Raw genomic sequence first — 13,910 nt, 5'->3', positions numbered from 1 at the left:
GAAATTCCTTACCTGTGCTGCCCAGATATTATCAAGATCTTGTAAAGTCAGAGCTTTTTCTTTGATGACAAAACGAAGAATCTTCTCTAGCTTTTCTACATACTGTGGTTGATGCAGACTGTCTCGCAATACTATAGATAAGATATTGTTCTGCTGTATCCATTCCTAAATATAATTCAAAAACTTGTTTGAAAGAAATTTAAACACAGAAGCTTTTAAAATGTACAAAATATTGTTCATACTTTTAAACAACAGTAGTAGGGACTAAAAAATACAAAATAAATATACTAGTGCAATAGGTTTATGTGTTTTAACTCAAAACTATGAAAAACAGTAATTCCATGAAACTGAATTTTGCACAGAAATGTTTCCACCAATCAGAAAAGAGTGAAATCATTAAAGAGATTCTACTTCAGCATTTATGCAGAGAAGTATTATTTTAGTGCAGCAAACACCAAGGTTTAGGTAATGAGAAGGGACCCATTTTAGGGTCTTTGGACTCCTTACATCAGTTTTGTTTGGGTGAAAATATGCCCTTTTATTTCTTGCTCTTATTTATTAACCAATTATGCTATTATTGCTTATCCATTAGCTCTTTAATCTTCTGAACAATCCTAATGAGGGAATATATTACCCTATTACAGAAGAGTAAACAGGCTCAGAAGTGTTAGAACTGGAATCTAAATCAAGGTTGCATGCTTCCCAAGTCTCTGTTTCTATAACACTATGCTATGTTGCTGACTGGCATTTATTTAATACCTATACCAATAGAAGAAAACTCCCTCAGTATACAAATAGGTACTAGCTCATACTGTGAAATTTCACAGTATTCAACCTAGTAAGAGTAAGAAGTATTTAGCCCCAAAATGTGCTACAGAAATAGAGTTCTAGGTGGTAAAGGTCCATTTTTATTTCTAATCTGTTGCAGGTATGTCTGTGAAAATAAATATGTGGCAACTTCAAATTGCTACAACAGTTTCTGAACACTTGATGCCATTTTCTGTACTCATCCAGGACTGGCAACAGTTCAAGAACCAGAACCAGACCTCAGACTACACTGAGAAGCATGGTGTTCAACCTGCCAACAAGGCAGACAGACAAATCACATATACAAAATCAGAGGTTTAACACCTGCCCCCAAACACAGAGCCAATGTTTACGAATCCTCCACATCTTTTACCACATTCTATTTATTGTCTCCCCTATTAAACTGAGGCCACCATGAGGGTAAGGACAGTTCTTTTACAGATTTACTGCACCAGACAGTATGCACTGAAGTTACTCAACCAATGTTTCCTAAATGGCATACTTACGCATTTTAAAACTACAAAATACTGAAGTATCTATGGTAAATAGTCTCTTAAACTTTCAATGCTAAAACAATATAAATAGAAGTGCTTAAATTCTTAACACGATAAAACATCAATTCGTGTATATCTTATTCCAGTGATTATATTTCCAATATTAAAATCTGTAAGTGGAATTGGTCAAATGAACAACAGGCCACTTCATGCATCAGGTACCAGATGCTACCTGCTCTAATCCCAACATCACCGTTATCTGTTCCATTTCAACCAAACCCCCCAGACAAGCTAATTAATTCAGAATACCTACATTCAGCAGTAAGTTTATCAAAGATGTGCTAAGCTACCTAGATCACTACCAAATAAATTGTGTTATTACAAAAACTTCTGAGGATTAAGAGTCCTAAATCAATCTGAACACCTCCCAGTTCTAAGGTTTCTTTAAAATGTTATTGCTAATATTAAGTAAAGCTATTCTAATTTTTGTTTGGGGCAGATTCTTATCCATGGAAGAAGAATCAAAGGACTTACTGCCATTCGTTCAGCTGTGAGCCATTCTTCCTCCTCAGGGTTACCATGTCGATGAGTATAGTAGGATACACTAGATATCACCTTATTAACTTCATTCAGTGCGTTCATCTTTCCGTTGAAAGAAGAAATTTGCAGTAATCTAGAAGAGAATTTCAGTGTTAAATAAGATTCTAAACATCCATATAATCGTTTATTTCAAGAGGTAAACATCTTACCTAAGTATCATTTTTAACCTAAATATTTCTAAATTTTTTACAGTTTCTTCTTGTCCTGGGACTCTTGAAGCTAAATTCTTCAAAGATTTAATAATCATGGAAAGAGCGTCATTTTTGGCTTCATTTTTTGCTTCTTTTTTCAGTTCTTCATCAGTTAAGTTTTCTAAAAAATGTGGGACCATTTCTATTACTGGAAGAAAGTACTTTTTCACTGTATGAAGAGTGAGAAACTCATAGCATTGCCCAAATGGTCTGAAAGAACAAAAACAAACAAACACGCTTAATACTTTCTTACAATTAACTAGGACTGAACTCAGATTTATTTATACTCAAAAAATCCAAGTTATCAGGTGAAGAGGAAACCATACTTGCAAGAAGAAAAGTTTTATCATGCAATTAAACAGGAATTCCTATAATACACTGAAGATTCACTTAAAAATGTAACTTACTTAATAAGGGCTGCAATTATTTGAACATTTAATGCTGATCCATTAATAAAACGATCATGCAAAATCTGGAACCCATTTAAAGTGCCGAATTTGTTGAGAAGATCCACCAGCCAACCCTGCAATACAGTTAATGAAAAAGGTTAACGTCCTGCTTTCAGGGAAGAAAAGGACCATCTGAAATAATTTCTTGATTGAAAAATACTAGAAACAGGAAACTCAATAAATTATGTAATATCATCTGTGAAATAAAACAAAATAGGACATATTATTCATAGTAATCCTCTCTGTGAGAAAGAAGCATGAATGGCAGTACAAGTGAAATCACTAGGTCACAGTTGTGTGTTCGTACCAATTATCGCTGAACAGGAACGAGAAGCCATGTTTCTATTTCAGAGACCTCATTATATGAGAATACCTTATTACCTGAAAAATTTTAAACTTAAGAGGATAAAAAACAATTTTAAATAAGAAAAAGGTATTTGATGACATAAGACAATATTTGAATTCATTTTTTATTGTAGTTGTGAATAATTAAAAATTCCCTATAAATACAATAATCTTAAAGCCTGAGAGTGAACTATTAAATACAAACCCCTGGTATTGTATCTGTTCCTCCTAACTAGAACATGCTGGTTGATGCTTTTGCTGGCTCATGTGAATGCCCCAATTCTCACCTTAGAGATAACCAGGATGTAATAGTATGGATTGTCTTTCAACCTCTTCACTAGGGGATAGCAATACTCAAAAGTACAATGCAGCTGGGATAGCCAATGGTTTGTGGAGTTAAAAGCATGCCTAATATGTAAAACTTAAAGGTAATTTCTTTACTGACTCTTAAGCAAAAATAATTTCTATAGCTACTTAAAAAACAAAAACATAAAAACCATGTCCAGGACAAAGGGAAAACAGAAATATAAGGTAATTGCTCTAAAGAGACAATATGGTACCTAAAGGTAGTTTTGACAGGATTTTAAGTCTAAATCAATTAAATTCTCTACAAAATTAACCACCATTTCTCTATGTAAGTTTTCATTATAGTATTTTCCTGCCTTGTTATTTGGTCTTAAAAAGCTAATTCCAGAACAATTAAAAATCTGAGCATTTTAATCCACCAGTCCCTTTCGGCATTCAGCAATTCTAGGAAAGTACATACTCATTATGTATTATAAATACATATATATATACACACACACACACACACACACACACACACACAATAGCATATGCATGCACACAGTAAAATAATCAGTCTAAAGCTAATCCTAGGTTTTCAGCTATACTGTATGTTTAAGCAATTAGGAACATTCTGTTATTAGTAATACTCAAGCAGGGCTAGGTTTCAAAGAAAGACATAAAAAGATCTTCAACCAGAAGCCATCTTAAATCAAGTTGTTTCCTGGGAGTCTGTAAAGATGATCATTGACCTACAGAGCAAAAATTAAAGAAATACAGATATATTTTGGAGACTGTCATTGTTTGGTCATTAATTTGATTTACCAAAACAAAAAAAGGCACGAAGTGGAAACAATATGAATCTTGGGAAATATAAAAAATCCCAGCTCTAAGTTTAACACATTTTGAGGATTTCCACTTTTAAATGAATAAACCAACAATTTTATGTATAAATTCAAATTTTCCATGCTGGGTTTTCCTTTTTGTAAGGCTCACAATATTAAGGTTTCCCTAAATTCTAAAATTTAAAAACTATGTATTGTTATATAGTATTTATTAAAAGATGTACAGTTAGGGATGTAGTTTTTTTATTTCGCATACTCTGTCTATGCAAATATAGAAAATTTACATTTGAGAAATTTTACGATGATGTATATGTATGACATGTTCTAAGTTTTACTATTTTGCTTTCATTTATAATTTCTCTAATTTTACTTTTGTGACACATTACTAGACATAGGATATACTTGGTCTTGAAGTCAAAACATTAGAATGTCTACAGTGATCATGGCCTTGGTCAAAGAAGTCATCTCATCTATTCTACTCTTATTTATGAGGACAATTAAAGCCTGTTTCACATTAACCCAATTTATGACTATTCCCCAAAAGGCTGGCAGAAGTCAATGGGGACTAACTACGTGGAGAGGGCTAAACAAACAAAACCATAATCCCAAACAATTTTGTCACTTATAATTCAATAAAGCTGGGGGGTGGTTGGTTAGAATCCAAACTACAAAATAATGCAGAATCCCTTTAATAGTAACATGAAATTACGCTTCTTCACATTAACAGGTGGTTCAGATCTTTGACAGCTATGAGGCAGAGCAAAACCATTAATTATGAAAATAAACCAACACACTTTTGGTGATCGAGGGTCTGGAGAACGAGCGAAGAGTTCATCTTCAGGCAACTGAACACTTGAAGAAACGGATTCACACGGACGTGTACCATTGTAGATATGGAATTTGCAATGAGGATTTAAGGCCATGGAGAGAAGTTCTAGAAGTGGAAACCAGTCTTGGGATAACTTGGCCACACATAGCTCCACCAGGCGATGCGTATTGTTGATAATACACCTCTGTTATATAAGGGGGAAAGGTGATTTAGAAGATCAGATCATTGCAACTCCAAATAGAAAGATCCTCCCATGTTAATTATATTTTAATTACCATCTCTCCATTTTTCTATCGTGATCATTTAAACTGTTTAATATTGGGATCAAACAGATATATTTAAAAAATGAATTAACATTTACTATCCTTTATATAGTACCTACTTGAAAAAAGCCATTTGTAATGGCTTACAAAATGAAGTAGGCAATGCCCAAGCCTATGATGTCCATAGACAAGGTGCAAGTTACCTTTTTTTTTGTCTTTGCAATTTATACACTAGAGGCAGCAATTCTAACATCTACGCAATACAGTAAGTACCCAAGATGGAGTAGATTTGCTATCTAAGCCTCAAGGCAAAAGTCTAACAGCACTTCCAAAGTTTCCATTTCTTTACTTACAAAGTTACATGTTGAATTAGAAGATTTTGCGATTTTTGTGCTATGGTTACATTTGAAAAATAGTTCACAGAGCACAAAAATATCTGCTTCACAGCTTATGACATTTCCACAGTATGAATATGGAACAGAAACTTGAAGTAATCATGGATGGCATTTCATCAATCGAAGATGCACTTTTTTTTTACTTTTTTTTAAATCTCTGGAATGTGATTATATCTTATAATCAATGCATACTAGTTTCTTAGACCGACGGTATAGAGAAAACTTGCATTTGCTTCTTCTGGTCACTTGGGCATACCATGAACCAGAGACCACTTTATCCATTTGAGGATTTTTTTTGTTTCACAGCCGTAATCTGAATTTAGACTACAAAACTCTGAATACTGGCCTGTGGTTTAAATTTTCAGGTGATTTTTACCTCCACTAAGATGCCACGGTTGAGACATACAGGTTTTTTTGCATCCCTTTCTGTGTGGTAACTTTATTTCTCTGCTTTGACCTTTATGTCCCAGATACTAGATAGACTCCCTAATCTTAGCTGTTTTTCTTCCTTAGTGGTACATACAATGAATACATGGTACATCTCAAAACTGATGAACGTGGTCATAAAGGCACTTGAGAACCCAGGAGACAGATTATTAAACCAAAGGTCTCTAAATCTCACACTAAAATGATCATGCTTTCTTCTATAGAAATTATAACTTATAAGAAATATTTTTAAAGTTTCTCAGTTTTAGACCCTTGAATTTAATTCAATTAATGAATCAAATATATAACCAAATATGTATTTCACATACATAGGAGAAAACACTCAACATAGGCATCACTGTGGAAATCTGATTTTTTAAAGTCACATGCAAGACTCACATGTATTTCAAACTTCCAGCCACTCACTGCCTCATCTGTAAGGATTTTAGTGAATGATATTGTTAGCCCATCTCTGAAAAATCGTTGACATGCTTCACTTTTAACATCAAGGCCTAAGGGAAGAAAAATAAATGTGAACAAAGTATTTTTCTGATTGTCTCACAATGCCCGATTACATGATAAAAAGTAATAAATAAACTACTCACTGATAAGTAAGAAATTCAGACTAGCTTTGGAAAAAACATCATCGTAAGAGGTCAAAAAGACAAATACTACAAGTATTATCAAAGTTCCTATGTATCAAGAAGGTAACAGATTCAGAAACCAAAATAATCAATGAATTTCAAAATTATTTAACTGTATAAAAGTACATGAAATCAAGTAATAGGTGAATTGAAAACATTTCAAATTATGACACTAGACCTTAACCACACAAAGATTATCAGTGCCACTGAGAAGGAATCTAAATGCTTCAGAGCATTTTACTCCCTGAAAATACAATTTAAAACTTAAAAAATGAAGTTTCACAACTATTTTTAAAATCTTATTTTGGTTGTAAACGATCCGTTAGACATCAGTATCTTCATACTATTCTACATAAGTGTTTGATTAAATAAGATGAATTGTTTTTGTCTCTCTTTCACTGTCCCAGCATTTATGCTTCTTTGTATTTTTGCTTAGTTTCATCTGATTTCAGAAAGGCAACAGAGCTGAATGCTCCGCCCTGCCAAACACAGAGAAAATCTTTAACTCTTGATAACACAATGAAAAGTGATTCAATCTGTATATAAAATGTTCTCTGATTTTGACTGCAGAAAAGAGAACATTTAAACTCAGTACTGTATTTAAAAATCTGAACCTTGCTTAAAATAAACCATGGTCCCATGGGGGGGCAGGGGGTTCTACATCCAGTGAATCTCAAGGAATATTAAATGAGATACCATTATGTGTTCTTACCTATCACTGTAGAGTCAGGACCTAGAACATGCCTATTACAAATGTCTTCAAAAATTTGCTCAAAAATTTCCTCAATAAATGTGTAAATGAACAAAAGAAATTTGGGTAGTAGAAAATAATTATAATATGGAAATGTTTTTTCATAATTAGATTATTTTTCAAGATTAAAAAGATGTGGAGAGACATTCTTTAAATGAAGGAAGGAAACTATTTTAAGATTAAAAAAAAAATATTACCCTTGCCATGGAGACAAATAAGCATATTAGTTTTTATAATGATCAACTTCAATTGTGATAAGTGCCTATTGATAGTTAGAACACATCCATGGCTACCCTATTTCAAAAACTAAAATGTCATTTATTTTAATATCCAATGCCTTAAAATTAAAAGAATGTTATAGTCCTTTGCTAAGAGAATTCAACTACACCTAGAGCAGACCAAAGCCACTAGAAAAAATGATCAATTCAGGCACTGAGGTTTCACTTCTAGACGACAAGGTAAAAACACCAGACCAGAAAGTTTCAAGCCTTTTTTCTTTTAGAGAAAAATCAAATCTTTTTAGTGTATTAAGAAAAATAATAAACATGTAAGCTGAACAGTTTTGTTTAAAAATGAATATACACCAATTTTATGCGTAACTTCAGCTAGTTAATGAATACCCCTGAAGGCTGACCAAAGGACCTGAACCCTTGTTCTAGGTAAGTATCATAAGCCACAGCAAGAAAACTTAAGGTGTTCTAGTCTAGGAATACCCAGTTAAATGTTCGTAAGAGAGGAAAACAAGTGTTTGGGGATAAAGTGAAAGTGAATCTAGTAACATACATTATGAAAAGCATAAGAACATCTAAACTTACCTTTTTTACTAAGATCAATAGCAGCTTCTAAAAGCACTTCTAATTCCCCTTTCGGCAAAACTGGAACCACCCATCGAGGCCTAAGGATTTTAATGATATAAAAAGATGTTTATTGGCTGCACTCTAAAAGAGGCACTATAAATGAGTTACTAATTATAATTATTCACCTCACCACGAAAAAATTAAATATTAACTCTAAAAAACATTAAAATTTTAAAACAAGGCTGGCAGAGTATCTGCTTTGTGAAACTAAGCTCCATCTGTTGTCTCTACAATTTTTTAAAGAATTGTCAAACAAAAGATAGCAAGGAGGGGAGAGGAAACTATTTTTTTAATTTTTTGAGAGAGAGACACCGCGAGAGCAGGGGAGGGCCAGATACAGAATCTGAAGCAGGGTCTAGGCTCTGCGCTGTCAGCACAGAGCCCAACACGGGGCTCGAACTCACAAACCGAACTGTTCAGTCATGACCTCGGCCACCCATGTGCCCCAAAAGGAAATTATTTTAATAACAAAGAATATAAAACTACCATAACAACCAAGTATCAATTAAATGGATACTTATTGTTTGAGTTCATAGGAAAGAGCTCTTTCAGAATTATGATGAACCTCTTAGTTGACTTCAATTTCTTCACAAAGAAGAAAAATTTAGGTGGAAAATGAGGGTTTTCTGCCTCAATTCACATAATTCATCAATTTATCCTGAAGGATGTGGGTCTCCAGGCCCCTCTGCCTCCATAGGTACCCTCCTCCCTCCAACAAGGATGCAGCGCACACCCAGGTGGTGCTTTCTGTGGTCCCAGTGGCAGCCCAACCATCTGCGAGTCCATCCTTTTCCACCCCTTCTTTCTCATCCTTCTCACTGCTCCAAAAACCCTTGATTTGAAAAAAAAAAAAAAAAAAAGTGCTCCATGACTAATATATGCAAACTTTTGTCTTCAAGTCTGCATAACAAGTACCCTTTAATAACAATCACCAGACAAAGATCAAAACGCAACAATAAAACCTTTTGCTAGGTCTCTGCTACAGAGAAAGAATAACCAGGGACAAAACAAATAACTTTATACAATTTCAATGTATATATTGTATACTACCAGAATCACAGCTAATGTGTTCTTTCAAATATACTTATTAAATACAGTGAGTTAAAAAATATATTAATAGAAAATTTTTCAAGATAAATGAAGTGAGAAAAGCAAGACAAAATGATTTGGTAAGAAATCTCACATTTGTAGAAAAATCAATACAAATCATAGTAAACACAAAGATAATCTGAAGAGTCTACTCCTTATTGTTAGTAATTAAGATTTTTTAAAATGCTTATTTATTTTTGAGAGAAAGACAAAGAGTGAGAGTGGAGAAGGAGCAGAGAGGGAGAGGAAGACAGAGAATCTGAAGCAGGCTCCGCTTTCAGCGCAAAGCCTGCCTGACGCGGAGCTCAAACCCACAAACTGTAAAATTATGACCTGGGCCAAAGTTGGATGCTCAACCGACTGAGGCACCCCTCAGGCACCCCTATTGTTAGTAATTTTTTCTTGAGACGTGTATACAGAAGAAGGGAATTATAGAGAACTATATCAACACTGTATTTCCACGGATAACAATGCATACTTCTATTACTTATGTAATCAAGATTTTGGGGGGAAAAAAGGGGGGGTTCTATTTCCCCTGCTAGTATATATATTAAGTATTAACGGATTTTTAGAAAGTCAAAGAATAAAGAAAATTTAGTAACGCAAATGCTTGTAAGTCTCGGGTATTTTCCTTACTTTCCTTTTTAGGAGTTAAAGGGATGTGTCACACCTCCCTAGCACTCACTTGTTGACTCCACAGCCTGGTGAAGACCACAGCCATATGTGGTTCCCCCCAACACACTCTTCCCTCATCTTTTTTTTTTTTTAATGTTTATTTGGGGGTGGGGGGGAGGAACAGAGGGAGACACAGAATCCAAAGCAGGATCCAGGCTCTGAGCTGTCAGCACAGAGCCCAACGAGGCACCTGAACTCATAAACCGTGAGATCAAGACCTCAGCTGAAGTCAGCTGCTTAACCTACTGAGCCACCTAGGTACCCCATTCCCTTATCTTCTTCAAATCTTTTTCTTCCTCTGCACACAAGCCTTAAACTTACATTCTCCTGGAGTCTTCCACTACAAGTACAAAAAATTATACTCTAAACTTGCCCCTGAAGTGAAGATCAAGAGAAACAAATAGCAGAGATGGTTAAATGCCTCAGGCTAGTAAAGGGTTCACAAGGGGCAGGCTCTGAGGAACTCATGTTCTTGTGACCTGGCTTACCTCAGGACCATGTAAAAATCATGAAAATCACCCAGCAATCAGGACAACCAACATACCAAAAAGAAAAAAAAAGTTCATAAACATTCAAGGAGGGAAATCATACATATGGTTCTACTTCAGAAACACACCAGCTTGGGTCATCATCAATTCTAAAAACTTTACTGACACTGTTACTCCCTTTCGTTTTTCAAATCCTTTAAGAACCATGGGTTACAAAGTACTTGGTAATCACCAAGATGTTAAGGCTATTAAGGAGGCGGCGTGGCTAACTGTGGTATTTCTGTCCACTCTTCCTCTTTTCTTATTTACTACTAATCACTGTGCTAAGAAACCATTGGTTCTCCTGTGTATTACACACATTAAGAAAACAAAACAAATTAACTCACCTATTGATCATGTCATCCAATTTTGCCAGGTCAGTATGTGGAAATGCAGGTTCCTCATCTTCAAGCTGTGGTGGAGCATCACCTTGACCTTGTTCATCTGGGGGAGTTGCCGGGGAATTTTCATTGGAAGAATCAGGCGATGAAGTCTTAAAAATCAGATATTCCAGATTTAGGTTTCTATACCATATGTACATTTAATAATTCAAACACCAACACAGATTAGAGTAAAAGAGTAAAACTTTAAAGATAAAATCATAGTAAGTTTATGATGCTTCAGGAAGTCTCTGTGCTACTGTGCTGTAATTTCACCTAATCCCCAAGAGCCTAAGAAAGTATTAGACGGCTATTTTATAGATGAAAAAACAAACTCAGACAGTAAGTAATTAGCCCAAGGTCACACAGCTCCAACTCTATGGTCAGGATTTGAATCCAGGTTTGTGTTAACCATGATGTATACTGCTCCTCTACTTACATTTCCCATTATGTGAGCCCTGTCACAACAGGAATTACTAGACAAGTATGAAACCACATTTCTCATGATGAGCACGGAGTAATGTACAGGATTGTTGAATCATACAGCTGAAACTAATATAACATTGTATGGTAATTATATTTGGATATCAAAAATAAGTAAAATTCAAAACAAACAAAAAAGAGCAAACCTATCGAATCTCTACTAGTTCCTGGTTTAAAAAAAGCATCTTGGGCATCCAACACAACCTTTGACTATGTTTAAAGAAACCTAAATAGTGGATAACAAATTTATGACACAAGAAGACTTAACAACTCTGTCCAGTATCTATGACCATGTACTTCAGTATTTTATGGCCTAAAAGTGGGAACTGGAGAGGAAAAGGAATGACGTTGACACACTTATTTGGAAAAATAAAATTAAAACCTGACTTGCTTGCTTCTCTAAAATGGCAGAGGGAGAGGAAGAGAGGAGGGACAAAGGGAGTGTATGTGTGTCTCTTTTCCACCATACTTGTAATAGACTAATCTAGTAATAACTGGACAATAAGAACTTATCCCCAAGTGCCAAATTTAAGTATCCCATGGTAACAGTATTTTTGCCTAAAAACTCATCCATACAGAATTCTACGTAAACATGTACCAACTGTAAGCAACAGGTCTATGGTTCACGTGCACGCAACTCAGTTATAAATTCACCTGTAAGTGCCGTTAGAGCTGCGCATCACAAATTTTAGTATGTATGTCTTACCTGGGTATTTCCCAACTTAAAACTGTATATATTAGAAAAAGTAGCTGAAAATTAATTACTAAACTTCCACTTCAAGAAATGAGAGTATCAGCAATTCAAATTCAAAGGAAATGAAAGGAACAAAGACATGAGGGTAAAAGCACACATAGGGAAGGGAGAGAGAATCGAAGCCAAAAGCTGGTTCTGGGCCAAGTTTAAAGAAACTAATAAATCCCTAGGAAAGAGTATCAGGAAAGAATGCAAATTAGCATTGTCAGAAATGAAAGACGAGATGTTACCACGAGTCTAAGACATTAAAAAGATACGAAAGAAGTAACAGAATCTCACACAAATTCATCCACAGAATAGAAAAAAAGAAAAAAATATTACCCTATGAGTTTTAAGGCCAGCATAAAATCTTGATACCAAAATCTATTTTAAACTATTTGCAAACATTATTTCACTCAATCCTTGTAACAATCCTATGAAATAGTTATTACTGTTATCCCCATTTTACAGATGAAAACCCGAGGCTCAGAGGTTACATATGTTACCCAGTCATAGACTAGTATGCTGAAAAGCACAAATTTGAACACAACATGACTGGAGTCCATGCTCTGTAACAGAGGCTACACTGAATGACTTCAGGCTTTGCTATGGAAATGACACAGGGCTTAAATACTTCATCTGATAACTGACCGTGTAAGTAAGACACCAGCAAAAGAGGCACCATATGCTCGAGCATCACCATCTACAGCACCTGAGCTTTCTTATTACTGTCTACTTTTCTTAAAATAACTTTTATGGTTACTTCACAAACCATTCCGAACATGCTTCATTATTTACTATCTCATGGTAGACAAACCAATGTAACTTTAACTAGTATCTTAAATGTCCTACCTGATTCTGTTGGAGGGGGGGCTGAGACTGTCCATCAGGAGCCTGGCCCTGGCTGTCATTCCCTCCTACTGGAGAGCCACGAGTCGTGGCTGTCATACTCGACACAGGGCAGATCTTTGCAATTTTGTCTGCTTATGTAGTTGTCTTGAGAAAAGAAATTATAGTCCACTTATAGAAGATGAAGTACCAGCATTTGTCAGTCTTAAAAAGCTCCAATTCAAGAATAAACCATCTTGCAGAGACCATTGCATAACCTACAAGAAGAAAAAAAAGTACATTTGTTTTAGATTTAAAAACCATGAATTAAGGAACTGTTCCATCTTTTTTTTTTAATGTTTATTTATTTTTGAGAGAGACAGAGTGTGAGTGGGGGAGGAGCAGAGAGAGAGAGTGACACAGAATCCAAAGTAGGGTCCAGGCTCTGAGCTGTCAGCAAAGAGCCCGACGTGGGGCTTGAACCCACACACCGCAAGATCACGACCTGAGCCAAAGTGGGACGCTCAACCGACTGAGCCACCCAGGGACCCCAAGGAACTGTTCCAGCTTAATGTTACCAGTGAATCTAGTCAAGAGAAGATGGCTATACAATGGGAGGGTAAAGTGAAAAGCTAAAGTCACACTGATACCATATTCAACTTAAACTGGTAACTGTAGATCAGCTTGCATCAAAGCACAACCTTATGACAGATTTCAGTTTTCTCCTGGGATTCCAAAGACATTATTATAAAGGTATTTATTTAGTTGCCATTTTGATTCAATCATGGAGTGGCAAAAACTGTCTTCGACTTGCCAATGCCATAAATACTTTGCAAAAAATATGTATACTCAAACCAGATAAGAAAATATTAATTTTTAAAACCATTTCAGGAAAGATTGCCTAACTAAAGCTTATCACCAGTACCAGAGCATTGTAAGTAGTTTTTGAACAAGCTTATGAAAGGTTTTAACAGAAACTTTAAAAACTTTGGGGGAGATTTTCTTTGGAAAAAG

General features: G+C 35.2%; 1 protein-coding gene across 2 annotated transcripts in view; it reads right to left on the bottom strand.

Annotated features, from left to right (window-relative positions):
* Window positions 1-13,117, bottom strand: part of USP9X (ubiquitin specific peptidase 9 X-linked) — a 95,447-nt gene extending 82,330 nt beyond the window's left edge. For both annotated transcript variants that reach the window (XM_047076090.1, XM_047076091.1), the window contains exons 1-9: window positions 12,921-13,117; window positions 10,820-10,965; window positions 8,140-8,219; window positions 6,329-6,441; window positions 4,811-5,029; window positions 2,500-2,615; window positions 2,051-2,302; window positions 1,836-1,974; window positions 13-165 (exon numbers count right to left, since the gene is read on the bottom strand). In XM_047076090.1, coding sequence (XP_046932046.1) covers window positions 13-165; window positions 1,836-1,974; window positions 2,051-2,302; window positions 2,500-2,615; window positions 4,811-5,029; window positions 6,329-6,441; window positions 8,140-8,219; window positions 10,820-10,965; window positions 12,921-13,016 — 1,314 coding nt within the window. In that variant the 5' untranslated portion in view covers window positions 13,017-13,117. The remainder of the gene's footprint in view (window positions 1-12; window positions 166-1,835; window positions 1,975-2,050; window positions 2,303-2,499; window positions 2,616-4,810; window positions 5,030-6,328; window positions 6,442-8,139; window positions 8,220-10,819; window positions 10,966-12,920) is intronic.
* Between the last annotated feature and the right edge of the window lie 793 nt (window positions 13,118-13,910).

Source organism: Lynx rufus, unplaced genomic scaffold (genome assembly GCF_022079265.1).
Source record: "Lynx rufus isolate CCGP_SWC_20201006 ecotype Redwood Valley unplaced genomic scaffold, mLynRuf1.p SCAF_14, whole genome shotgun sequence".
Lineage (NCBI taxonomy): Eukaryota > Metazoa > Chordata > Mammalia > Carnivora > Felidae > Lynx > Lynx rufus.
This window is presented reverse-complemented; position numbering and strand designations above follow the sequence as displayed.